Source organism: Podarcis bocagei (genome assembly GCF_964188305.1).
Source record: "Podarcis bocagei genome assembly, chromosome: W".
Taxonomy (NCBI): Eukaryota; Metazoa; Chordata; class Lepidosauria; order Squamata; family Lacertidae; genus Podarcis; species Podarcis bocagei.
Genome location: NC_138131.1, coordinates 86,093,285 through 86,120,851, shown reverse-complemented (window position 1 = coordinate 86,120,851; position 27,567 = coordinate 86,093,285). Strand labels below are relative to the sequence as shown.

General features: G+C 51.2%; 1 protein-coding gene across 1 annotated transcript; it reads left to right on the top strand.

Annotated features, from left to right (window-relative positions):
* The first annotated feature begins 8,935 nt into the window (after positions 1-8,935).
* Positions 8,936-13,368, top strand: LOC308578255 (tapasin-like). The gene is made up of 6 exons (XM_081178502.1): positions 8,936-9,283; positions 10,099-10,431; positions 10,933-11,259; positions 11,628-11,717; positions 12,480-12,520; positions 12,848-13,368. Exons 1-6 carry the CDS (start codon positions 9,178-9,180, stop codon positions 12,848-12,850), a joined length of 900 nt encoding a protein of 299 aa, XP_081034628.1. The 5' UTR covers positions 8,936-9,177; the 3' UTR covers positions 12,851-13,368.
* Positions 13,369-27,567: the final 14,199 nt, after the last annotated feature.

Below are 27,567 nucleotides of genomic sequence, written 5' to 3'. Positions count from 1 at the left end.
TTCCCTCCGAGGGGGGGCGGAGGAGGAGAGCTCGGGGCTGGACACCTGGGTTCCCTCCGAGGGGGGGCGGAGGAGGAGAGCTCGGGGCCGGACGCCTGGGTCCCCCCCTCGCAGGGCGCGGGAGGAGGAGAGCTCGGGGCCGGACGCCTGGGTTCCCTCCGAGGGGGGGCGGAGGAGGAGAGCTCGGGGCCGGACACCTGGGTTCCCTCCGAGGGGGGGGGCGGAGGAGGAGAGCTCGGGGCCGGACGCCTGGGTTCCCTCCGAGGGGGGGGCGGAGGAGGAGAGCTCGGGGCTGGACACCTGGGTTCCCTCCGAGGGGGGGGGGCGGAGGAGGAGAGCTCGGGGCTGGACACCTGGGTTCCCTCCGAGGGGGGGGGCGGAGGAGGAGAGCTCGGGGCCGGACGCCTGGGTTCCCTCCGAGGGCGGGGCGGAGGAGGAGAGCTCGGGGCTGGACACCTGGGTTCCCTCTGAGGGGGGGCGGAGGAGGAGAGCTCGGGGCCGGACGCCTGGGTTCCCTCCGAGGGGGGGGCGGAGGAGGAGAGCTCAGGGCCGGACGCCTGGGTTCCCTCTGAGGGGGGGCGGAGGAGGAGAGCTCGGGGCCGGACGCCTGGGTTCCCTCCGGGGGGGGCGGAGGAGGAGAGCTCGGGGCCGGACGCCTGGGTCCCCCCCTCGCAGGGCGCGGGAGGAGGAGAGCTCGGGGCCGGACGCCTGGGTTCCCTCCGGGGGCGGAGGAGGAGGCGTCCCTCGCCCCCGTGGTCAGATTTCCTCCCCCTGCAAGGCAGAAACTCAGCGGGCGAGGAAGGGGCTGGCGGGGGAAACTTCTCCGGTGGGATTTCTGCCTGTCGCCAAGCGGGGCGGTGGGGGGAGGGTTTGGCCCGGGACAGTCCCTCCGCTTTCGCTTTCGCTTTCCTGGCCGAGTCCCGAATCCGGCCCCGTTGCTGCCCTGCTGCTCCTGCCATCTTCGCTTGCGTCCCAATGGAGCCTCCCTGGGCAAGGAGGGCTGAGGGGACCCCCTGGGTGTGGGGGGAGGGAAGGGATATAGTCATATAGTCCATCACTTTCATCTGCCATTCTTCCAGAGTGGGTAGATCTTGTGTCTTCCAATACTTTGCGATGAGTATTCTTGCTGCTGTTGTAGCATACATCAAAAAAGTTCTATCCCTCTTTGACACCAATTGGCCGACAATGCCGAAGAGAAAGGCCTCTGGTTTTTTAGGAAATGTACATTTAAGTACCTTTTTCATTTCATTATAAATCATTTCCCAGAAAGCCTTAATCTTCGGGCATGTCCACCAAAGGTGATAGAAGGTACCTTCAGTCTCTTTACATTTCCAACACTTGTTATCGGGCATATGATAAATTTTTGCCAGCTTGACTGGGGTCATGTACCACCTATAGACCATTTTCATAATGTTTTCCTTTAAGGCATTACATGCCGTAAATTTAATACCAGTGTTCCATAACCATTCCCAGTCAGCAGACATAATGTTATGACCAACGTCCTGTGCCCACTTAATCATAGCCGATTTAACTGTTTCATCCTGTGTATTCCATTTCAGCAGCAAGTTATACATTCTTGATAAATTCTTAGTATTGGGTTCTAGCAGTTCAGTCTCTAGTTTTGATTTTTCCACCTGAAAGCCAATTTTCCTATCCTGTTTGAAAAACTCCATTATTTGGTGATATTGAAACCAGTTTTGTACCTTATGTTTCATTTTCTCGTGACTTTGTAATTTCAATTTATCTCCCTCCTGTTCCAAAATTTCCCAATACTTCGGCCATCCGACCTCCATATTGAGTTTCTTCACTGCCTTGGCCTCCACAGGAGACACCCATCTAGGGGTTTTGTTTTCCAACAGATCTTTATATCTTATCCAAACATTAAACAATGCTTTTCTGACAATATGATTTTTAAAGGCACTATGCAGCTTAATTTTATCATACCATAGATATGCATGCCAACCAAATGCGTTATTGAAGCCTTCCAGATCCAAAATGTCTATGTTCTCGAGGAGCATCCACTCTTTCAGCCAGCAAAACGCTGCTGCCTCATAGTACAATTTTAAGTCCGGCAGGGCAAAACCCCCTCTTTCCTTAGCATCTGTCAGTATTTTAAATTTAATTCTGGGCTTTTTGCCCTGCCAAACAAATTTCGAAATATCTTTCTGCCACCTCTTGAAACATTCCATCTTGTCAAGAATCTGCAAGGTCTGAAACAAGAATAACATCCTAGGCAATACATTCATTTTAATCACTGCAATTCGGCCTAACATTGACAATTTCAAATTTGACCATATTTCTAGATCTTTTTTGATTTCTGACCAACATTTTTCATAATTATCCTTATACAAAATCACATTTTTAGACGTCAAATAAACCCCTAGGTATTTCACCTTCTTAACCACCGTCAACCCTGTCTCCTCTTGGAATTTCTCCTTTCCCATATCTGTTAAGTTTTCCCCTAAAACTTTAGTTTTTTGTTTGTTCAATTTGAAGCCGGCTACCTGGCCGAATTGTTGAATTATCTCCAAGACCCTTTTGGTACTAGTGTTTGGCTCTTGTAAAGTCAGTACTAAGTCATCTGCAAATGCCTTTAACTTGTAATGTTTAGCTCCGACCTGTACACCTTTAACCTGCTGGTCATTTCTAATCATATTCAGCAACACCTCCAGAACCGTAATAAAGAGCAATGGGGAAATTGGGCACCCCTGTCGTGTTCCTTTTTCTATCTTTAGTTCCTCAGTTATTACATTGTTTACAATCAGCTTAGCTTTTTGTTCAGAGTATATCGCACCCATACCATTCTCAAACCCTTGGCCTACCCCCATCCCATGAAGATTCTTTTTCATAAAACTCCAAGAAATGTTGTCAAAGGCTTTCTCCGCGTCCACAAAAATCAGCACTGCTTTGGTGTTTATATTCACCTCTAACAATTCCAAAATGTCTATTATATTCCTTACATTGTCTGATAGATGCCTTTTAGGGAGAAAGCCTGCTTGGTCCTTATGAATCTTCTCCATCAACACTCTTTTAAATCTTTTTGCCAAAATGTCTGCAAAAATTTTGTAATCCACATTAAGTAATGATATTGGGCGGTAGTTCTTAAGTTGAGTCTTTTCAGTCTCTGTCTTTGGTATGAGTGTAATATAAGCTTCTTTCCACGACTCTGGTGCCTTTCCCCCCGTCTAAAATCTCGTTGCAGACTTCCTTTAACGGTTGAACCAACCACTCCTTCAAAGCTTTGTAATATCTGGAAGTCAGTCCGTCTGGTCCTGGAGATTTGCCCAGTTGCATGTCCTGAATGGCTCCCTCTATCTCTTGTTCTGTTATTCTCTGGTTTAAATCCACCTTGCTTTGATGAGAGATTTTTTGTAATCCATATTTACTAAGGAATTCATCTATGTCCTCTTCAATTTGTGGCCCTTGAGAGTATAGTTTTTTAAAACAGCTCAAAAAACAGTTTCTAATCTCGTTAGGTTTAGATATATTCTTTCCATCCACTTCTAGGCTTGTAACTGTATTTAGTTTCTGCCTTTGCTTCAATTGCCAAGCCAGAAGTTTACCACATTTATCTGCCGATTCAAATGTCTTTTGTTTCATTTGCTTTATCTTCCATTCAATCTCTTGATTCATCAATTCCATATATTGTGTTTGATATAACTTAATCTCTCTCAAAATCTCCTGGGACTTTGGTTTTGATCTTAATTTTTTCTCTCCTTCTTTTATCTTTTCCAAAATCTTTTCCTTCTTCTCATTCTGCTTTCTCTTTTTTATTGAATTTTGTTGAATCAAAAATCCTCGCATCACAGCTTTACTTGCGTCCCAGATCACTCTTTTTTCCACATCGGCCTTTAGATTTATTTCAAAATAGTCCTTTAAAGTTTTTTGGGCCTTCATGTGGATCTCCTTATTTCGAAACAGGGTGTCATTCATCCTCCATCTAAATTGACCAGTTGTTGTAAGTTTCATTTCCATCTTCACGGCGTTATGGTCGGAGCAAGTTTTTGGGCAGATTTCTATCTTCTTAATCTTTGGAGCCATCCCACTAGTAATCCACATTTGATCAATTCTGGTCCAGGTCATCATTGCTTGAGAGAAAAAAGTTCCCTCTCTCTCAAGAGGGTTCCTTGTTCTCCATATGTCTATTAGGTCCACATTTTCAGTCATTTCAAAGAAGGTCTTCGGAAGTCTCCCTTCCTTGGAGATTGTCAGTCTTTGTGCCTTGTCCATGTTTGTAGAAACCACACCGTTCATATCTCCCATAATTATTACATTGTAATCCAAATACCGTATTTTTCGCCCCATAAGACGCACTTTTTCCCCTCCAAAAATGAAGGGAAAATCTGGGTGCGTCTTATGGGGCGAATGCAGACTTTCGCTGAAGCTTGAAGAGCGAGAGGGGTTGGTGCGCACCGACCCCTCTCGCTCTCCAGGCTTCAGGAAAATATCCGCCGCCCAGGCAGCCCTGTGGGAGGTCCCACAGGGTTGCCTAGGCTGCGGATAGCAGCCTGCTTCTCGGAGCGTCGGGCGCCCTGAAGGCAGAGCGCCCGACGCTTCGGGAACAATTCCGCCGCCCAGGCAGCCCTGTGGGAGGTCCCGCAGGGTTGCCTAGGCTGCGGATAGCAGCCTGCTTCTCGGAGCGTCGGGCGCCCTGAAGGCAGAGCGCCCGACGCTTCGGGAACAATTCCGCCGCCCAGGCAGCCCTGTGGGAGGTCCCGCAGGGTTGCCTAGGCTGCGGATAGCAGCCTGCTTCTCGCAGCGTCGAGCGCCCTGAAGGCAGAGCGCCCGACGCTTCGGGAACCATTCCGCAGCCCAGGCAGCCCTGTGGGAGGTCCCACAGGGCTGCCTAGGCTGCGGATAGCAGCCTGCTTCTCGCAGCGTCGAGCGCCCTGAAGGCAGAGCGCCCGACGCTTCGGGAACCATTCCGCAGCCCAGGCAGCCCTGTGGGAGGTCCCACAGGGCTGCCTAGGCTGCGGATAGCAGCCTGCTTCTCGCAGCGTCGAGCGCCCTGAAGGCAGGGTGCGCAAGGCTTGGGGCGGCAGCGGACTGCTTGCGCGCACCTAGAAGCTTGGGGCGTGCTGAGGTCAGCGCGCCCCAAGCTTCTGCATGCCGGCAAGCAGTCCGCTGCCGCCCCAAGCCTCCCGCACCCGGCAGGAGGTCCCGCCGGGTGCGGGAGGCTTGGGGCGGCAGCGGACTGCTTGCGCGCACCTAGAAGCTTGGGGCGTGCTGAGGTCAGCGCGCCCCAAGCTTCTGCATGCCGGCAAGCAGTCCGCTGCCGCCCCAAGCCTCCCGCACCCGGCAGGAGGTCCCGCCGGGTGCGGGAGGCTTGGGGCGGCAGCGGACTGCTTGCGCGCACCTAGAAGCTTGGGGCGTGCTGAGGTCAGCGCGCCCCAAGCTTCTGCATGCCGGCAAGCAGTCCGCTGCTGCCCCAAGCCTCCCGCACCCGGCAGGAGGTCCCGCCGGGTGCGCAAGGCTTGGGGCGGCAGCGGACTGCTTGCCGGCATGCAGAAGCTTGGGGCGCGCTGACCTCAGCACGCCCCAAGCTTCTGGATTAGCGCAGGGGTCCGCTAGCCCTGGGAGAGGCGCCGGCTCTCCCACGCTAGCGGAGACCTTGCCGGCACGCAGAAGCTTGGGGCGCGCTGAGCTCCGCACGCCCCAAGCTCCTGGTGTAGCGCAGCGCACCTGGGGGGGGAAATAAAAATTTTTTCCTTCATTTCCCCCCCTAAAATCTAGGTGCGTCTTATGGGCCGGTGCGTCTTATGGGGCGAAAAATACGGTAATCCATCAGAGTTTCATGGAGCTTCTTAAAGAATTCCGCCTTGCCTTCATTTGGTGCATAAACTCCAACTATTAAAAATTTTTCTCCTTGTGCTTGTATTTCAACTGCCAGGTATCTTCCTTGTTCATCTTTAAACATCATTTTTGGAGCCCATTTCTCTTTTACGTAAATCACAACTCCTCTTTTCTTGACTTTGTCTGATGAAATAAATTCTTGTCCTAGTCTTTTATTTATAAATAGTTTCCTGTGTACCCTGGTTACATGGGTTTCTTGTAAGCAAATGAAGTTCAATTGTTCTCTTTTCAAGATATGAAACACTTGGCGTCTCTTCAAAGGCATGTTCAGCCCATTGCAATTCCAACTAAGGAATTGCAGGGCCATCTTGTTATTTTTCTGTTACTCCTCCAACCGCTCCAAGTTGTTGCTCTTCCTCTGATGGTGGTGGGTTGAGTCCAAACGGTAGGTTCAGAATGTCTAGTGCTCTCCTTTGTTCTGCAATTGGATCCACCGTTCCCTTCTGTAGATCCTCTTGGTTTCTCTCCAAAAACTTCTCTTTATCTTGAATTGTCTTTATTTTCACCTTCTTTCCCTTGTAGTTAAAGGACAATCCTTGTGGGAACTCCCACCTAAAGAGGATGTTGTTCTTCTTCAGCAGGTAGACCAGATCCTTGTAGAAGGTTCTCACCTCCAAGATATATTTAGGGATGTCTTTAAAAATTTGTATAGGTGAATTTTCAATTTCCAAGGCCTTTTGATAATGTAGTTTTAATATTTTGTCTCTTTCTTCCTTGGATCTAAGGGTAATCAGACAATCCCTCGGAGTCTTTTTGTTCAGTCTCCTGCCCAGTCTAAATGCTGTTGTTATCTTAAATTCTTCCTCCTCCAAATCTTCCCAAAAGTCAGCAAACTTTTGTGTTAGGAACTCCACCAGGCTGTCCCCTTCGCTCTCGGGAATTAATCTTAATTTCAAATTTCTTTCCTTTCTCTGTAATTCCATCAAAGACAAAGTTGCATCATGTTCATAAACCTTTTTAGCAATCGGTTCTAGCTTCTCCTGTGTCTCTCCGGCAACACTTCTGGCTTCCTCTGCGATTTTACGTGTTGCAGAATTTTCTTCAATCAACCTGTTTATAGATTCTGTATTGCTTGTCACACTTTTTGTGTTCAAGTCCAATCTTGCTGTTAGTTCTGTTAATTTCTGTGTATTTTCTGTACTCTGCTTTGTCAAAGTCTCCAAAGATTGATTTATCTTGAGTAACGCCTGTGTCACTGACTCCATGGAAGCAGCTGTCACTTTTTCTTGTCCTGCTGTTCCTGTAGGAGTTAAACCTGTAATTGAGCCTCTTTTCTTTTGTTGCTGTTGTTGCTGTTGTTGCTGCTTAGCTTTGGCTCTGGTGGTTATCTCTTCTGCTGGACCACTCATGTCCCAAGGACGTTCCCACAAAAACAGTCCGCTGATGGAAAATTCCACTGTCTTAAACTGTTACAACCGTTACTTTAAGCCCTCTAGGGGGAGCAAAACAAAATGTCCAAGTGAGGAAACAAAGAAGTTAAAAACAAGTATATCAGGAGGCTTGAAAATATATGCTGCGACACTTTTTCCAGTAGATACTCTTTCAACACACTCCAATATACTGTAGCAATAAAGTCTTAAAACTTTGTATCAAACGAAACTTCAACCATGTAACTTTCCCAGAAGTTTAAAGACAGTTCAGTGCCCTAATGTCTTATTTGGCAGTCCGTTTCAGGGTGTTAAGGCAGCAGAAGATTTTTTTCTTTTAAATAAATCATGCAGTTCTTAATGTCCTTTTTTCCTCCCCTCTGCCCTGCTTGCTAGAGGGGAGATCTAGATCCAATGTCAGGTTTAAGTAGTCAAAGGATGTTTCATACGGATGCAGCTTTAAATTTCCGTTGCTTTAGCTGTCATGCAGTCGGGGGAAGGCAGACTTCCTTAATTTTCACCTTCCCCATTTTCAGCCAGATTTCCAATTTTAAAATTTTTCAAAATAACGTTCAGTCTTACTCACAGGCTTTTCAGTCCCAAATTTACAGGAAGAAATCGGCGCTCTCCGTTCATGGCGACGCGGCTTCACTCTGCGGGCTGGGTAGCGACTCTCAGCACCGCGCTCTCCTGATGCCGTTCCGGAGCCTTTAAAAAGGCTCTTTCTGCAGTAAGGGGGGCGCTTCTGGTGCCCACCGAGTCTCCTTGTTCACAGGCTTCAGCGCCTGTGATTTTAGGGGTCCCCCGCTTGCCGTAGCGGGTCAGACCCGAACTCGCAGAGCATTCCTCCTCCGGAGCTCGGAAAGAGGACCGCCATTAACGCTGGCGCCGACCGGAAGCCCCTGCCGGCCTTCCTGGACCTCTTCTGAAGGCCGGAGGGGGGGGGAAAGGCTTTGCTCCCCACCACCAGCATTTAAAAGAGGTCCCCGGAGATTTCCCTATGGGCTTTCGTCTTGCGAAGCAAGCCCATAGGGAAATTCGTCTTACGAAGCGCCTCCAAAACAGAAAACCCTTTCGTCTTGCGGGTTTTCCGTCTTGCGAGGCATTCGTCTTGTGGGGTACCACTGTATATCACTATATATGCAAACAACTACAGTTCCGTACATTCTTCTCTGGTATATAGGTTCAGTGCTTTTTTTCTAAGAAACGTTCAGGGTTACTCTCATTTTGACTCAAGAAAATCACCATTTCATAGTTCCAATTGGGAAAAATAAATACAGTGAAAGGACAAAAGAAATCATCTCAGGAACTCAGGAGTCCTATTGTTGTGGATTAATTTCATCTAGTTATGCTTATTCTGAATGTACTTCAAATTGTTTTCCAACCTCAGCATTTACACGATTCAGAGGTATCTGAACCAAGCAAACTGCTTGGTTGCTTTGGTTTATTAACTGGCGTTTAAATCCCATTAAATAGACAAAACAAATCCTCCTTAGAGGGCATCTTGTTTTCGCTGAGATTCCTGCATCGCAGGGGGTTGGACTAGATGACCCTCGGGGGTCCCTTCCAATTCTGTGATTCTGCGAGTTGAACTGAACTGGCTGACACAGAACGGTGGAGTTGGGAACCCCAAAGGTCATCCACTCCAACCCCCTGCGATGTAGGTTGGGGGGGTCCGGCAGTGGAGAGACAAGGCTCATCATTCCCCCCCCCAGACACTGGTTCACCTCCCCCCGCTTTGTCCCCCCGGCAGACCCCTCAGGGGCCCTGTGGGGCGGTCAGGCCTCGGCCACCCCCCCCGCCCTGGCTGAGTCCGGATGCCAGCGAGGCGGAATCCTCCTGCGAGATCAACGCTTACGCGCCGCAAGAGTCCCACTTTGTCGCCTGGGCGGAGGGGCTGGTGGGCGGAGGGGGCTGCCCCCGCGCCCTGGAGAGGGGCAAGTGGCTCATCGCCAGCATGCAGGCCCCCGAGGCCGAGTTCGGGGTCAGCAGCGTCCTGCACACGGAGGAGGCCCCGCCTTGGAAGCAGCAGGATGGGGTCAGCAGCGTCACCACCACCGCAGGTCCCACCTGGCGAGCGGAAGGGGAGCAGCCGAGCGGCCTAGCGGTCAGAGCCCTGCGCCAGCAGCCTGGGAGAGAGGGACCGAGGGCCAGTCGGTGCTTCTCAGGCAGGCCGGCCTGGCAGGGTCAGCGCGGGGGAAGGGGAGGGGAAGGGGAGGGAGGCCGCCTTCAGCCCCTGGGAGGAGAAGGCGGGGCAGAAAGGCCATGATTTAAATGAGGAATGTCCAATGTCATTGGTTCCACCCTCCTGGGGGGCGGGAGATAGGGGGCACCGTGGGGCAAGCGGAAAGCAGAAATCCCTGGATCAAAGGCATCTGCTGGGTTGAACTACTTGGAGTAGTTTGAAGTGGATTTTGAGTCATTTGGCAAGTAATTGTTGCTCTTTCAAATCTTGCTTTCATCTTACTGGGTCGTTCAAACAGTTGTTCCAAACCATGCCTCTTTTAGGGCACTGGCTGAAAGGGAGAGCGTTCATGGGGGTCCCCCCAAATTTGAGAACCACGAAATTAAATGAATAAATCAAATAGATGGTGGGCTTGTTCAGAGCGGTCTTTCCCATAGGGCGCTGGCCTCTCGGGGGATCGCTCTCCTGCATTGGCATGAGGGAGAGTTGCGCCCCCCACAATGGCTGGCAGTGCGCAGCTACGGCCACCCCAACACTATCGGGCGGACATTTGCAGCCTGGCACCGCATCTGCTAAACACAGCCCTGGGTTTGTTGTTTTTCCCTTCTGGGATTCCTCCCTTGCACGGGGGTGGGTCTAGATGACCGCTGGGGATCTCTCCCGCTCACCTCGCCCTCCTCCCTCCTTGCGCAGCGGTGCTGTCGGTCTTCACGCGGACGCCGCGCCTGGAGTCCCGCCTCGGGCGCCCGGCAGTCCTGCACTGCGGCTTCTCAGCGCCGGCCTCGGCCTTCTCGGTGGAGTGGCGCCATCAGTTCCGGGGGGCCGGGAAGGTGGTGCTGGCCTTCGACGGAGCCACGCGGGGGGTGTCGGTGGCCGAGGAGGGGGCTGAGCTGCTGCTGGACGCCGAGGGCGGCGGTGCCTCCCTGCGCCTGTGGAGCGTGGCCGTCCGCCACGAGGGCACCTACATCTGCACCGTCTACCTGCCCCACCTGCACGCCCAGCAGGCGCTCGAGTTCAAGGTGGTGGGTGAGTGAGCGACCGGGGGGGTCTCCCTTGCAGGGAGGGCGGAGGGAAGGAAGGGGAAAGGGGGTCCACTGCCCAAAGGGACCCCCATGGAGCCAGCATCTTGCATTCTCACAGTGGCCAAATGCCGGCCAGGCCCTAGGGATCCAGATAGACTGCTCCTGGGCCTGGAGGCGCCAAAAGAACATAGGGAGAGTGCTTCAACCTCGCAGTGGCCCAATTGCCCTGAGATCCCTGCCTGGCAGGGGTTGGGCTAGATGACCCTTGGGGATCCCTTCCACCTGTCTGATTCTACGCTTCTAAGAACCAAGCGATCCAGAGAGACTGCCCCTGGGTTGGGAGGCTCCTGAAGAAGCGCCTGGCCACTTGGTCAAGCCAACGGGGACCCTGTCTTCCTCAGGATTCGAATCCAAGAGCCCCCCTCTCCCCTCCCGGCAGCTGGGAGCCTGCAGTGCTCCTGGTTGTCAGCAGGGGGCGCTCTGCTCACTCCCTCTCGCCCTGCAGAGCCCCCCCAGGTGACGCTGCGCCCCACGACGCTCTCCGTGCCCCCCAGTGCCCGGCCCCAGCTGGCCTGCGAGGTCTCCGGCTTCTTCCCTCTGGGTGCCTCGGTCAGCTGGAAGCGGAGGGGGTCCGGCGCCCCCCAGGACGCCTTCCTGGACATCGGGGACTCGGGGCACCGCCAGGCTCCTGACGGCACCTTCAGCTTCACCAGCTTCGCCCGCCTGCTGCCCGTCCCGACCGAGGACCACGGGGTCTCCTACGTCTGCCATGTAGGCCATGCAGGGCTGGGCGAGGCGGGGGTCAAGAAGGCGGTCGTGCTCCATGTGGCAGGTGGGGGTCTGCACTTGGGGGTCTGTGCCGGGGTCCCCTGGGGGCTGGGTAGCAAGGCCCAGAAGATTGGCTGGGGGTGCGATTCCTGACTGGCGGAGGTTGGGAGGTCGCCTGTCCTGGGTGATTTAGCTGGGATTCCTCCCTTGAAGGGGGTTGGGCTGGATGACCGCTGGGGTGCCCTCCCAACTAGGATTCTGTGAATTGGCACTGATCAAGTCGGGCATGGGGTGGAGGATATGGGGGGTGGGGCGAAGGTGCAGCTTTGGGACCTGCACTGGGTGGCCAAGGCAGGGTGGGGGTCTGACATCGCCCCCCTTCTCCCTCTCTGACGCCCCCCTTCTGCCTCTGCCCCTTCTCCCCCCACCCAGGGTCCCTGGGCCCCTCCCTGGAGGACGCCATCGGCTTGTTCCTGGTCGCCATTGTGCTCCTGGGGGTCTTGCGGTCCTTCTTCCGATGGGGTAAGGTTGTTCCCACCCACCCCTTCTGTACTGTTATTTTTGTTATCAATATGGTCCTATTTTACCATTTGGTCAATATTTTAGGGGATACTTTAGCTGAGATTCCTGGGGTCCCTTCTGATTCTACAATTCTAGGATTCTATAAATGTACACAGCATCCTCCTTTTCTGGATCTCCGGGCAGTTTGTGGCATAAAAATGCACGATGAAAACACAACGTACATGATAAAAATGAGAACCAAAACAAATAACCCAGCCTCCCTCAAGTCTAATTATTATAATGAAAAATAGAAATATTTTCCTGGGGGAGACTATTCAGAATCTATTAAGACCATGCAAATATTGACAGTAAAAGCAGTTGAGAAATCTCTCCTCCACCACCTGACCCCTTTGAATGGCGGAACTGGCACTGGCCAATTGACTCCCCTTTCCCACATTTGCCAGTACAAGAAGCTCAGCCGGGAGAGCCTGAGACTCTTGATATCAGCGTTGTGGGTTCAAGATTCCTGCCTTGCGGGGGGTTGGACTAGATGACCCTCGGGGTCCCTCCCGGCTCCAAGGCTCTTTGGAACTCCCTGCCTCTTGATACCAACCAGGCGCCTTGGCCAGACTCTCTTTGGTCGCCTGCTAAAAACATCCCTGCCCAGCGGCTCAGAAATGTTGATTTCCTTTTTAGCTTTCTGCATGCTTTCAAGTATTCCTGTCCATTTCCCTGGGTTTTCTGGTCATTAACCTTTCCCTGCTTCATTATCCTCCTTTTCAGCTTCTGAAGAAAAACCCAAATCGGAGAAGCCCAAATCCGAGGTCAGTGTCCAAGATACGCCCAAGACTGCCAAGTTCTCTCGATTCTTCATTTTTATATTCTTTTAAAAAAAACATCTCTGTGCCACCCACTGAGAGGCAGTGCGGTGCAGTGGTGAGAGGGCCAGACTAGGCCCTGGCAGAGAGATCTGGGTTCGAATCCCCAGTCCCTGGCCATGATAAAGCTCTCAGGGGTCCCGGGGGGCAGGATCCAGTCTGCCTGCTTCACAGGGTTGTTGTGGAGCAATTCCTGCAATTGCAACCCCCAGCCAGCTAATGTTTCCTCTCTGAATCGGGTCAGTATCTCACGGATTTCTCTTCTTTCTGCAGTAACGGACTCTGGGCAACCCTGCTCCCGGCTTGGTTTGTTGCCTGTCTCCGGATCCCGTTGAAAGAGCAAAGTGGATCGTAGGCCCCCGGACTCCTGGGTCCCTCCTCTTTGGCTGCCCAGTCTTGCCCCACTGGTCCCTTGTGGGAAGCCCCCTTCCCCTGCCTTTTTGGGGTCAGGGGTCTGCTTGGCTTCGCATCCTGCAGATTCACAGCTCTGATTTTAAGGAGGGGGCCAGATCTCTGCATAGCAAAAGCCCCCCTTTCTGACAGTCCCTGCCCCTCCTCACTTCCGTGCTGTGAAATTATTTAAGTGTAGAATTGGGAGGGGGCCCTGAGGGTCATGTAGTCCAACCTTCCGCAAGACAGGAATCGCAACAAAAGCATCTCTGAACTCTGCACATGCTCTGGGAGACTCTTGAGGGGGGCCTGTGTTGTCTTTGGGATTGTGGGAGAGAACCTTTTTGGAGGAGGGGAGGCTGACTTGAGCAAGATTGGCATATCCCTCCCCCCCCCCAAATAAATCAATCAGGGATCCTCCACTTACAGAATGTGGGTCATTGGGTGTCCCTTTACCTCCCCCTCTGGGGGACCTGAAGTGGTACAGTCCAGACCCAGGTTTATCCCCTCTAGAGACCTGGGTGCAAAAGGAGCCCGTTTCCCCGCAACATCCCTGCAGAGACGGCCAGGCAGAGCAGCTTTCGTTCCCCTCGGCCCTCTCTCTCGATACGGACTAGGACCTGCCCCCCTTCCCTCCCCCAGAGCCCAGAACTCGCCCCCCTCCCCATTCTGTGTAGATTCTGCTGTAGACTGTGTTAACGGAAAAATCTGAGGGCTCCCTTGGACAAAACAAAGACACCAACCAGGATAACTTGGAGCAAAACAGCAGCCTGTAGGCTTGGCCTTTATTGAACTGATGCATCAGGGTGTTCCCCTCACTTGCAGGAGAGAGGAAAGACCCAGAACAATGGGCCGCAAGACCTTATAAAAACTTTTGAAATTCCCCTCCTCTAGGTCAAGCCCACCCCCAGAAACATCATGCATACATTACAGAAAGGAGGGGTTGACATCATGCATACGTTACAGAAAGGGTTGACATCATGCATTCATTACAGAAAGGAGGGGTTGAGGGAGGAGTTGTGGTGGTAACCTGAGTGTCCTGTCACCTGGCTGGTTCCTCCTTTCCCCCTCCCCATGAGTACTTTCCAGGTGACAATGGGGAGTTTGCAGTTTCCTGCCCCCAGAGGGAAGATCTGATCATTGTCCTTTGTTTCAGCCCGTGGTGAATCCACTGTTCTTTGTGATTTTGATTGTCTTCTGTCTGGGATTATCAGGGTTGACATAGCAACTGGGCAGGGCTCCTGTGGATGTGCTGGTATGCTGAAGAGATTATGGCTGACCAGAAACCAAGCACCCCCCTTTGATCCTTTGATAGTCTTTGTCACATGGAGTAAAAAATGGAACAGTGCAAATCCGATGTATGGTTGATTTTCTATGAATTTATAACAGAAATGTGGCGTATGTAGTGTGTGAGTGTGAGTGTGTGTGAAGTTTGTGCAAACAGAATGATTGGGGTGGGGGGGTTCCTGCTACAGTTCCCCCCTTCGGAGATAAGATTGCAAAGGTGGCTACTTTGCAATCCTTTTCTCCGCACAATTTAAGGTGGTAAATAATAACCTGGTATTCTCCGTCCCAGATGTGTGTGTCCATGTGAACCTGAAAGGGACTTGGATATCATGCTACTTTAAGGATATTTGCATGGAAATATAATGGTGTAACAGTGCACTGCTCAGTTACTTGTGGTATTCTAGCACCTTGGAAGAAATATTTTCTCAATAGTGATCTATGCTTTACATTTAGGCAGGAAGGTCCACTAATGACTGAAAAGTGCAGTTTGCTTCCCCCCCGCCATTTGTGTGTTCTCAGGTGTCAAGGTAGCTCTTCTGTGGTCTCACATCGGCATGGTGTCGCAGTAGTGGCAATCCCTGGTGAATCCACTTAGGGCTTTCATATTCATCATGTAGCCTGGCACCCACCACAGCTGGCACAGGTTTCGGACACGTCCTGAGAGAAATGTCTTCGCCTTGGCCAAAATCCATGGGATTTCTTATTATTATTACAGGCTCTGGTCTCGCAGATCACTTGCACTTTAAGGACCAAAAAGCTAATTGCAGCCTGGATACACTTGCCCAATTCAAACTGAGTCCAATTTGAATTTATGTGCCCATGGTTCTCAACCTTTCAAACCAGTCTGTAAAGGAAAACCGTTCTTAAAAGGGCACTTTGTCCAAATAAGTCAATTTAACTCTATAAGGGATCATTCCTGCTAAACCAAAGCATGTGCACCTTCATGTATCTTATAAGCTTCTCCTTGGTAAAGCAAGTTTTTGCACATTTTAAAATGGATAGGGAAAGTTGGCAGAGTGCCAGGTGGGACAATGAAATGTGGTTATCTAAACATTGGACTACACAATAGTGTGAGCTATCAGAAAGTATAAAATGCATGAGAATTGGTGTGCAAGCAATAAGACATTAAACATAAAAATTACACACAAAAATACCCCCCTTGTGGAAGTAACACACTGTCAGACACGTTTCAACATTCCTACATAATAACACTTAATACAAAACAAACTAATTAAATATCAGTTGCATATCTTGACACAATTGTGATCTTTTACGCATGTATCTTTTGAATCCTGGAGCACAGAGGCTTGAGGTTCAAGTGAAAAGATGTCCTTGCAAGTCAACTCCACCCCCCTTTGTCAGGCCCACTCCCCATCAGTCTATATCCTTTGAAAGAGATAGCTGTGGGCACTTTGAAAACTCTGGCGTTGCAGGTCTTGTGATGGCGAAGGGGTTGGGTTGTTGCTGCTTTTCATCATTGCACATCTGTAGAAGTGATATCCTGTAAGGGGCAGGGTTTTGGGGCGACTTAAAAACACAGTTAGACAAGAAGGATGTCCTCCAGTTTTCATGGGAAGCTGCAAATAATAAAAAATCTTAGCACATTAAGCGTTTCATTCATTCCAATATTATTATCACATTTTCCTATAACTACTGTTATTATCTGCCAAGTTCGTTTGCTTTCCTTCACTTTGGAGAGAAAGAGAACTGTAAAAAATACAAGGTTAAAATAATAATGAAACACACACAATGACTTATGAGGAACGAAAAATAAATAAATGCTAAGACACACAATTTTAAGAAATCTGAAGTAACAATGAAAATAAAAGAGTGTTTCTTGAAGTGACAACATCGGCTATAGGACAATACTGGAAAATGACTTAATACCAAGGAAAAAAAATGAATGGCAATTTAAAGTTGTGCAAGTACCTTGCACTAGCCAAGATGACAGAATTAATAAGAAATGCTCAGGCAAAAAGGTAAACAAATACCATTCCACAAACAATGTTTGGTTGTGCTTCGATTAACTTCATAGACATCATGGAGAGACAGATTAAATAAATGAAAACAGATTATTTGTAACTTTAAAAAAAAGTGTCAAAGCCACAAAGAGATGGAAGTCAAACTGTAGCAGGGATTCAGACTTGTTTCACAGAACAGAAAGAAAGTTGCTGTGGGAGGAAAAAGGGACAAACACTTTGTTATCGGGGTTCACATATCCTGTTAAAAGGGAAAATTATTTCATGTGAGAAGTCTGTCAGGAAATGCTGTTCCTAAAATTCCCATTGAGGGGGGGAATGCTTTGATATTTACCTGTGAAAAGAATTTGGCATGTTAAGATTTGGAACCTGGAAAGCTCTTGACTTTTTGATGGGCTAGTTTTTTTTGTTTTTTTTTGTTTGTTTTTTTAGCCTTTTGTCTTAAATAGCCCCTGGAGCAAAGACAGATTAAGGGTGATTTCCCTCAATGGTTCCTCAATGGTTCCGAGTTTTCTTTTACATTTGGAAGAAACCTCCTCTCCCCCCTTACAGTTTCCCCCTTCCTCTCCCTCTCTTCTTTAGCTGATCTAGCCTCTGTGCATGTGCAGAGTTCATGTCTCAGCAAACCTTTTATACTATTGAAAATGTTGCATCCTTTGGCTAAATTACCATTTGAATAAGGGAAGGGAAGGGCAAGGAGTAGATTTTGAAAACAGGGTTTGATTTTAAACGAAAAAGAGGAACTCAGCAATTTAAGTATTCACCAAAACTAGCAATTTCAGCCCAAGCAAGAGACTGCTTCCTTTATGTACAGGAAAGGGCTAATATCCTTCTGGCCATTCGCGGAACAATCAACCGCTCTCTTATTTATGAGTAAAAATGGCCAGAGTTAGAATTCATAGGATTTTTTTTTTTTTTTAACATTCTCAGCCATTTCAGCCTTACCATTTGCAGACAAATTCTACTGCCCTTTATTTACAGGATGGATGGTCAAGGCGTCTGTCAGGGATTTAGGAGCAGAGGCAAGGCCAAGGGAGGAAACAGAGAGCGAAGGGGAGGAGGCAGAAGAAAAGATGAGTGATGACGACGACCCGAGATCTCCTAGTCTTTCCAGTGAATCAGAGGATTCACAGAAAGGAGCACCAGTGGCCAGGGCAAGGGGGGAGTCTAGGGGGGCACCCCAGGAAGATAGAGCCAGAGGGGACTCAGGGGAGAGCAGTTGGAAATCGGGACCAGCGTCACCGCCAGGGAGCAGGGAAGAAGAAGGGAGCCAGGGGGCAAGCGCTGGCAGCTCACCACAGGAGGGAGGGCATGAGTCAGGAGTGGCCACACCTCCATCGGGGAGCGAAGAAACGGTTAAGAGGAAAGTGGAAGGTTGGGCGCGCGCGCCAAGTTCAAATGCAGAGGAAGGCGGCGCAGTAAGCAGCCCGGAAAGGGAACCAGGTCCTAAAGCCCGGCGCAAGGAGGCAGGAGGGTCCGGGTCAGCGTCAGAAGAATCCAGGAAGGAAGAAACCCCGGGGGGTAGAGGGACCCAGAGGAGGACAGTCAGGCGGAAAAGGTGGAGCAGGGCTAGGATATTAAGTTGGTGCACAAGGGGCGGAGACTCAGATGGAGCTTCGCCGATCTAGCTACTAGACGTAGAGTTGCGCGCAGCAGCGTGAGAATGGAAACTGCAATTCAATAAAGACTTTTACTTAATGATCGCTGGCTAGCGTGATCCTCTGTGAGCTAGGATCTTCAAGCAGCTCTGACAGTAAGCTCCGTCACACTCAATTGTGGGCATCTACAACCTCGAGGAGGGGAGAGAAGCAGGTGCCCACTAGCGAGCTCACGAACGGCAGACAACATGACGGCTGAGCAGCAGATAGAGGAACTCAGAAAAGCAGTGGCACAACTGAATGCCGAGGCTCTCGCATCCAGGAAGAGAGAGGAGGAGGCAGCTGCCGCCTGCAGGGATCTCCAGGTCAGGTTAGATGTGCTGACAAAGCAGACACCCCGGCAGGAGGGAATTGGGTTGGCGAGACGCACAGGCGGGCTGGTCTCTCACTTCGATGGGAACCTGCAACAGTATCCCAACTTTAGAGCAGACGTACTGTGCGCACTGCAACTGCTGCATAAAGACTTTAGAGATGAGCAAGAGAGAGTGGGATTCATCATGTCTCATTTGCATGGGGATGCTAAAGCATGGCTACGCAATTTATGGAGAGATAAGGATCCGGCGCTCCAGAATGCAGATGCCTTTATTAAAGCGATGGATGGGTGTTTTTTATCAAGCATTGACGTGGATCTTGCCCGGAAGGAGGTGCATGGGCTAAGACAAGGGAGGGCCAGCGTCAGGCAGTACCATGCCCGCTTTTTCGCCTTGGTCAGTGCCCTGGAATGGGACAGAGATTCGGCCCCTGTAAGAGACCTCTTTTGGGAGGGGTTGCACAGCTCGATTAAAGATGAGATCGCGAGGGGGGAGAGACCCCGAACCACCCAGGAGGTCGTTCAGAGGGCACTGGCAGTGGGGGTGAGGCTGGAAGAACGCCCGTGGAGCAGGGACGAAGGGCGTGGAGGGCGCGAACCAGCCAGGGGCCCCTCCTTCCTTCCCAGAGAAGCAGCGCGGGCGCAATCCACGCCTCCGCCAGGAGGAGGAGCCGAACCTATGGAGGTTGGAGGTGCAAGGGCTCAGTCAGCAACCAGAGCCCTAGCACCGGCAGCAGTGAAAGCGAAGCCTCCTAGAGGGAACAGGAAGTGTTACGTCTGTGAGGAGCCAGGGCATATGGCGAAAGAGTGTCCCCAGAGGCTCCACAAGCTCACTGCAGCCTCGGCAATGGTGACTGCAGCAACGCAGCAAGGAGGAACACAGCAGGGAAACGAAGCAGTCTGGCTGGAGGAAGAGGCCCTGGGGCCCAGCCAGACGTGTTAGTGCCGCAGTCCCCAGAGATTTTACAGCCCGTGAACCCCCTCCCGCCCAAACCAGTGGTGAGGCTCACCGCATCTCTCCAGCTGCCCAATGGAATCACCATGGACGTGCCCATCACAGTGGACTCGGGCAGCAACGCGGACTTTATAGGGCAGGACTTTGTCGACAAGCACGCTATACAGTTGCTGCCGGCCACACTGCCCCTGCAGGTTGTCACGGTGAATGGCAGGGAGTTGCTAGGGGGGCAAGTGGTGAAGCAGACGCCGCCAATGGCGATGCGACTTGGGAATCACAAAGAAATCATCAGCTTCAATGTCACTCAACTATCGGATACGCCCATTGTATTGGGAATGAGTTGGCTGGACAAGCACAGCCCAACGCTGGCTTGGTACCAGAGGCAGCTGGTCTTCGGCTCTTCCTTTTGTGCTGAACACTGCATCATGCACCGGCAGGAAGGAGAGGAAGAGGAGTCACAGCTGCTGCTAGGCACGCTGCAAGCGATTCCCCACAAGTACGCAGAATTTTTGGAAGTTTTCTGCGAGAAGGAGGCGGACAGGCTACCCCCTCACAGACCATATGACTGCAAAATTGACCTGCTGCCGGGGGCGGCGCTGCCTAAAGGGAAACTGTATTCCATGTCGGAGGACGAGCTGCAGGAACTCAAAGAGTTCATCGATCATAATTTGGAGCGCGGTTTCATCCGAGAGTCCAAGGCAGCGGGGGGCAGTCCTGTATTCTTTGTTAAAAAGCGAGACACGCCCCAAAAAAGACTGGTCGTGGACTATCGCATTTTAAACAGTGTGACCAAGCCGTCGGACTTCCCCATGCCCCGAATCGACGACCTCCTGGCGAAGGTGCGGAAGGGAAAAGTGTTCACCAAATTAGACCTGCGAGGGGCGTACAACCTCATTCGCATGCGGGAGGGGGATGAGTGGAAGACGGCCATGTTCACGCCACTGGGTACCTACGAATACAGAGTTATGCCTTTTGGACTGCAAAATGGCTCCCACGTTTTTCAAGCTTTCATGCATCACGTGTTGGCGGGACTTCTCTACAAGACGTGCGTCTGTTTCTTAGATGACATCCTGATCTTTTCGGAATCGCAGCAGGAGCATGACAGGCACGTCAAGGAAGTGCTGACCAGACTAAAGCAACATAGGCTCTACGCCAAGCTGGAGAAGTGCCAATTCGACGTGACGGAGGTGGATTTTCTGGGCTACAAGTTGTCTGACAAGGGGCTCGCCATGGACAGCGCCAAGGTTCGAGCGGTATTGGACTGGAAGAGCCCACGCAACCGGAAAGAGGTCCAAAGGTTTGTCGGCTTTGCGAACTTCTATCGCAAGTTTATCAAGGGCTTCGCTATGCAGACAGCGGCCATCACAGACACGCTTAGCTCCAAGAAAAAGAAGTTCGTTTGGACGGAGGAGGCGGAGCAGTCCTTTCAGGCACTCAAGCGTCTCTTCGCGTCGGAAGAGCAGCTGCTTCACGTCAACCCCAGCAGGCCGATGAGGGTGGAGACAGACGCCTCGGACAGAGCCGTGGGGGCGGTCCTGCTGCAAAAGGACCAGCAGGGGGTGTGGCGACCGGGAGCGTTTTACTCCAGGAAGCTCAGCAAGTCCGAGCAGAACTACACCATCTGGGACAGGGAGTTGCTGGCCATTCATGCAGCGTTCAAAGCGTGGCGGCACTTCCTGATCGGCGCCAAGCACACGGTGCAGGTTTGCACGGACCACAAGAATCTGGAGCACTGGCGCACGGCACAGTTCCTAAACCAGAGGCAGATACGCTGGGCTGAGTTTTTTGCGAACTTCGACTTCCGCATAGAGTATGTCCCAGGGGACACTAACATCATGGCGGACGCCCTCTCCCGTAAGCCACAGTATCTGGAGGACGCAACGCCAGCGGCAGCCATGCACATCTTCGCACCAACAGTATGGGCGTGCGCCGCGGCCACCGTGGACCTGGAGGCGGTGCGACGAGCGTTGCAGGATGACTCCTTCGCGCAAGCAAAGATGGCAGAGGTGCAAAGGGGCAAGGCTGTGGCCGACGGTTTCCAGCTACGAGATGGATTGCTCATCCGTAAAGGGGCCATCTACGTGCCGGGAGACGACCTTCGCGCCAAGGTGCTGCAGCAGCTGCACGACGCGCCCACGGCCGGGCACTTTGGCAAGGAGAAGACGGTGGAATTAGTAGCCAGGGATTTCTGGTGGCCTGGAATGAGAGGGGAGGTCGCAGACTACGTGGCAAGGTGTGACACCTGCCAGAGGGCCAAACCAGTGCACAGACCGCCGGCCGGACTGTTGGAACCGCTGCAAACTCCGGTCGAACCTTGGGAAAGGGTGGCTCTGGACTTTGTCACAGATCTGCCCAGCTCGAGGGGCAAGACGGCAGTGCTGGTGGTGGTGGACCTGTTTTCCAAGATGGCCCATTTCATTCCGTGTGCTAAGGTGGCCACGGCGGAGCAAACCGCCAAACTGTTCATAGACCACGTGTTCAAGGTTCACGGTCTGCCACGGTCTATTCTGTCCGACCGCGGGCGGCAGTTCATCTCGAATTTCTGGCAGAAGCTGATGGGCTTCCTGAACGTCAAGATCAACCTGGCGTCGGCGAGACACCCGCAGACCAACGGGCAAGCGGAGCGGGTCAATGCCATCATGCAGCAGTACCTGAGATGCTATGCGAATCAACAGCCTGCGACGTGGGTGGATTACCTGCCGCTTGCCGAGTTCGCCTACAACAACACGAAGCACGTGTCCACGGGGGTCACGCCGTTCTTCGCCAACAACGGGAGGCACCCCAGAACCTTCCCGGGACTGGAAAGAATGGGGGAGGGGGAGCCGCAGACGGCAGATGCGTTCGCGTCGGAGCTGCAGGAAGTCCACGATCAGCTGAGGCGCCACCTGGAGCTGGCCAAACACGCATACAAGGTACAAGCGGACAGACACAGAAGGGTTGGCGAAGAGCTCCACGTGGGAGACTGGGTCTGGTTAGCAGCCCACGCAGTGCCGGCCAGGTCGTTGGCCAAGAAGAAACTAGGGCATAAACAACTGGGGCCCTACCAAGTCGAAGAGCAGGTCAACCCGGTAGCTTTCAGACTGGCACTTCCGGAGGGTTCCAGAATGCATCCGGTGTTCCACAGATCGGTGCTCACTCCCTACAAGGCACCGCACAGGTTCCAGGAACCCGGAACGGCGCCGAGTCCGGTCAGAGACAGAACAGGGCACGCGGGAGTGGCACAGAAGGAGCGCATCAACGAAGTCACGGAGATTTTGGACTCCAGATGGGGGGAAGAGGGGGTAGAATACTTTCTCGCCAAGGAGGGCACCCCGGCCAGTGCGAACAGCTGGGTGCCGGGCTACGCCTTGGACGAACCTCTACTCAAAGACGAGTTTCATGCCCTCTTCCCACATAGACCTATGCCAGCAGACTTTTTCGACGACTGGCTTTTCACGCCCACGCTTTCGGCCAGCACTTTCCGGGGGTTCGACTCGGAAGAGGACCCGACACAAGACGTCCGTTCCCCGGAGGGGTCACCCTCGGGATCTGCATCAGAACCCTCGTATTGGTGGGACGATAGACCAGAGGAGCAGTTCCGCAGAAGGTGGCTGGAAGGCCCAGGACGAGCAACGCCGCCAGGAGGAAGTGAGGGAGAAACGGACATGGACGTTTTCGGGGACGACCCTGGTTTCGAGCACGGCGGCACAGAGATGGAAGCGGAGGTGACCGTCGTCGACGAGAGCAGGGAGGGAGACCCGCGAGACTTCAGATGGAGGCCCGCCACGGGAAGCGAACGATATCCGACGTTCGTCCCTTTGCAACAGCAGCACCCAGCTCCAGCACCGGAAGGAGGGGAGGGGGGAATGGGGGGCTTCGAGGGGGGGATGGATGTCAGGGATTTAGGAGCAGAGGCAAGGCCAAGGGAGGAAACAGAGAGCGAAGGGGAGGAGGCAGAAGAAAAGATGAGTGATGACGACGACCCGAGATCTCCTAGTCTTTCCAGTGAATCAGAGGATTCACAGAAAGGAGCACCAGTGGCCAGGGCAAGGGGGGAGTCTAGGGGGGCACCCCAGGAAGATAGAGCCAGAGGGGACTCAGGGGAGAGCAGTTGGAAATCGGGACCAGCGTCACCGCCAGGGAGCAGGGAAGAAGGGAGCCAGGGGGCAAGCGCTGGCAGCTCACCACAGGAGGGAGGGCATGAGTCAGGAGTGGCCACACCTCCATCGGGGAGCGAAGAAACGGTTAAGAGGAAAGTGGAAGGTTGGGCGCGCGCGCCAAGTTCAAATGCAGAGGAAGGCGGCGCAGTAAGCAGCCCGGAAAGGGAACCAGGTCCTAAAGCCCGGTGCAAGGAGGCAGGAGGGTCCGGGTCAGCGTCAGAAGAATCCAGGAAGGAAGAAACCCCGGGGGGTAGAGGGACCCAGAGGAGGACAGTCAGGCGGAAAAGGTGGAGCAGGGCTAGGATATTAAGTTGGTGCACAAGGGGCGGAGACTCAGATGGAGCTTCGCCGATCTAGCTACTAGACGTAGAGTTGCGCGCAGCAGCGTGAGAATGGAAACTGCAATTCAATAAAGACTTTTACTTAATGATCGCTGGCTAGCGTGATCCTCTGTGAGCTAGGATCTTCAAGCAGCTCTGACAGCGTCTATGTATTGACCTGACTTTGAGGTCTGATTTTTTAATAGTAGACAAAATGATAAACACTGTAATCACCCAAATGCTTGATGTTACCAGTTGTGCTTCAAAACATCATGGCTTCATCTCGCACCTTTTAAAACTAAAAAGCAAAGCTAGGCTGAATTTCAACTCCATTACCACACCAGAATTTAAGAATTACCCTCCAATGCTTGCAGACACATGGTCTTCCACACAGCCACAAATTGGGAGAGTTGAAAGGGACCCTGGGGTCATCTAGTCCAACCCTCCAAAATATAGGGTTCACAGCAAGATTTCGCAGCAAGATTTGTACTACCAAAGAGGCATACACCATTTAAGTACAGATTTCCAGCTGGGAAAGGAAACATCTATGCTCATATCATGTACTAAGGAAGAGGAAAATAAAAGTACATAACTTTACACAGAACCCTTTTTGCAGATCTTGAGATAGTTTGAGTGAGTTTGAAATGATATTTAAGGAAGAAGTGAACAGTTTTCGTAAGATAGGGAGAGGATCTCTTATAAAGCACAGTTAAAGCAGCCCTAGATTTGATTTTTTTTAAAGGGAATACACAAGTGTTGCCCCCTCCCCCCTTTGCAGTTGTTTCCTTTAAAGGAAGCTTACTCGGGAGTAAATTTACCTAGCACAGAAGTAAGAAGGGAGAAACCAACTGAAATAGGCAGGGTGAAACAAGGGGGAGGGGGGCATTTTCTAACAAAAGAGGCCATGAAGCCTTATAGAGACTGATATCAGGAGCCTTACAATAACTCTTCTGTCCAACCAAATCAAAGTTAAAACTGGACTCAAATATTTTTTTTCTTAGAATGAACACCATACTTTTATAGGCATACGCTTAATGAAATACATACACTGCATTTTAGTTTGAGAGAGCAGTTGTGCTCAACTAGGCTTTTGCAGCAGAAACATTAGGTTAACTTCACCTTCTCACAAACTCAAAAGTTACAACAAACATCATTTGCCATTAGACTTAGAATCACCCTCCTCACTTAAAACTAGAAGAAAGAGGTGGGGTAATCCCCCTTTCAGAACACAAGTAGCACGTATACAGGATTTCACCACTTGGGAGGGAAACTCTCTTTTAGAGCCTCTCTCAAATAACAAACATTTGCACACTCCATTCTCCATTTTGTTTTGTTTTAAGATTGATAAGGCGCAACATGGCTTTCTTAGATTTAAAATTTTGAAGCAAGCTTGCAATTTAAAACTATGTGCATTTAAGAACAGTCTGTGGATGCCAAGGCCAATGTAAATACAAACCCTTGAAATATTTCTAAATCTTTGAGTACATCTCTTATTCATTTTTTTTAATTTTATTCTTCTTTTTTTTTTTTAAGAGAAACTAAGATCTCTAATGCTGGGCTGTTATTATATCTACTGCCTTCTGAGCACCATTAAGTTTACAGTTTCATGTTCCAGCTCTAGGCTACAGTTTAACAACACAAACTTAACCATTTTTGCCCCTTTATTTTATTTCTATTTTTCTCTAATTGGAAATGACAAGCTGGAGGGGCATATTAGAGTCCTCTCTGGGGCAAAAAGGCTTCATGGAAGCTTTGTTGCCAGGAGGAGTCCAGCTAGGGTGTTTAGCGAGCTCCCATTCTCTCATATGTTATTATTGGGCTTTTTTCGTTAACGAAGTACGCTAAAGACAGAAAGAGTGGAAACACACACACAAGGGAGGAAAGGCAATGGGAAAGAAAGGGGGGACAGATAGAAGATCCTTTCAGTACTCAAAGTACCATTGACTAACACAATTCCTACTTATCTTCAAGCTACAAACTCATTTCAATAAATCTTATACATGAACTTAAACTTCATCCACGGGACACCTGGCCTGAAAACTTCTACCTCGGGACACCTGGCCCGAAAACTTCTACCACGGGACACCTGGCCCGAAAACTTCTACCTCGGGACACCTGGCCCGAAAACTTCTACCTCGGGACACCTGGCCCGAAAACTTCTACCTCGGGACACCTGGCCCGAAAACTTCTACCACGGGACACCTGGCCCGAAAACTTCTACCTCGGGACACCTGGCCCGAAAACTTCTACCTTCTACCCTCCACAACAGCCTCCTGCCTAGCCTTTTGGACTAAGTTCGGGCTCCCTACTGGACGCCTGTGCAGTGCAGTGCCAGATCGGGGGTCGAGAAAACAAATTGTAGGGACGCCTCCGAGGGAAGACGTCAGAGAAACAGTAAAGGAGCCACGCTTTCCCGGACTCAATTCCAAGACGGAAAACGGGGGAGAAAAGGAGAGAGAGATTAAGACGTTCCTGGACGACCCCGAGGGGGAACATCGGAAAACAGTAATAGTACCACAATTTCCCCGGTCACATTCCGCGTAAGGAATTGGGGAAGAGAAAGGGAAAGGATTTGACGTTCCTAGACGACCCCGAGAGATAACGTCAGACAGAAAAGTTCCGCGATTTCCCTGGCCACCCTCCGAGGGGGAGAATCGGGGGAAAAAAGGAGAGAGAGAGAGAGAGAACGTACCCGGCCGACTCCGAAGGATACCGTCAGAAATGAAAGAAGGAAAGTCTGGCTGTCGTGGGGACGTTACTTTTCCACCCCCCTCCCAATGTATTTGACTTCAAACCATACTCACGTTCGAAGATGTCCCCCGCAAATCTCAGGATCCTTTTCTTTTTAGCCGGCTTGACCTTGCCTTTGCTCCCCTGGTTGAGCTTTTGGTGACGATTGATTACCGCCCGCAAAGAGGAGGCAGGGAGAGGAAGAAGGATCCCTGGGCTAAGGTTGCCCAGTGGCGCCCGATCCCTTCTATCTCCCCTCTCACCTTTACAGGAGAACCAAGTGTCCCTGAGTCGCGGTCGCCAACTGTTAACGGAAAAATCTGAGGGCTCCCTTGGACAAAACAAAGACACCAACCAGGATAACTTGGAGCAAAACAGCAGCCTGTAGGCTTGGCCTTTATTGAACTGATGCATCAGGGTGTTCCCCTCACTTGCAGGAGAGAGGAAAGACCCAGAACAATGGGCTGCAAGACCTTATAAAAACTTTTGAAATTCCCCTCCTCTAGGTCAAGCCCACCCCCAGAAACATCATGCATACATTACAGAAAGGAGGGGTTGACATCATGCATACGTTACAGAAAGGGTTGACATCATGCATTCATTACAGAAAGGAGGGGTTGAGGGAGGAGTTGTGGTGGTAACCTGAGTGTCCTGTCACCTGGCTGGTTCCTCCTTTCCCCCTCCCCATGAGTACTTTTCCAGGTGACAATGGGGAGTTTGCAGTTTCCTGCCCCCAGAGGGAAGATCTGATCATTGTCCTTTGTTTCAGCCCGTGGTGAATCCACTGTTCTTTGTGATTTTGATTGTCTTCTGTCTGGGATTATCAGGGTTGACATAGCAACTGGGCAGGGCTCCTGTGGATGTGCTGGTATGCTGAAGAGATTATGGCTGACCAGAAACCAAGCACCCCCCTTTGATCCTTTGATAGTCTTTGTCACATGGAGTAAAAAATGGAACAGTGCAAATCCGATGTATGGTTGATTTTCTATGAATTTATAACAGAAATGTGGCGTATGTAGTGTGTGAGTGTGAGTGTGTGTGAAGTTTGTGCAAACAGAATGATTGGGGTGGGGGGGTTCCTGCTACAACTGTAAGCCCCGTGGGGCAGAGCCAACCTGGAGAATAAACACGCCTTGAAAAGAACTGCATGCTGTGGGTCTGTTTGGTGAGGGTGGCCAAGTTTGATAAACAGTAGCAATAAATGGTTGGAGGAGAAGTCTGGGAA

What these genes read in the sequence shown, in the direction of transcription:
- LOC308578255 (XM_081178502.1), top strand. Translation starts at nt 9,178, where the DNA reads ATGCAGGCCCCCGAGGCCGAGTTCGGGGTCAGCAGCGTCCTGCACACG. An exon ending in CAGCGTCACCACCACCGCAG is followed by an intron (nt 9,284 to 10,098) that starts GTCCCACCTGGC and finishes CTCCTTGCGCAG; the next exon opens with CGGTGCTGTCGGTCTTCACG. An exon ending in GGTCGTGCTCCATGTGGCAG is followed by an intron (nt 11,260 to 11,627) that starts GTGGGGGTCTGC and finishes CCCCCCACCCAG; the next exon opens with GGTCCCTGGGCCCCTCCCTG.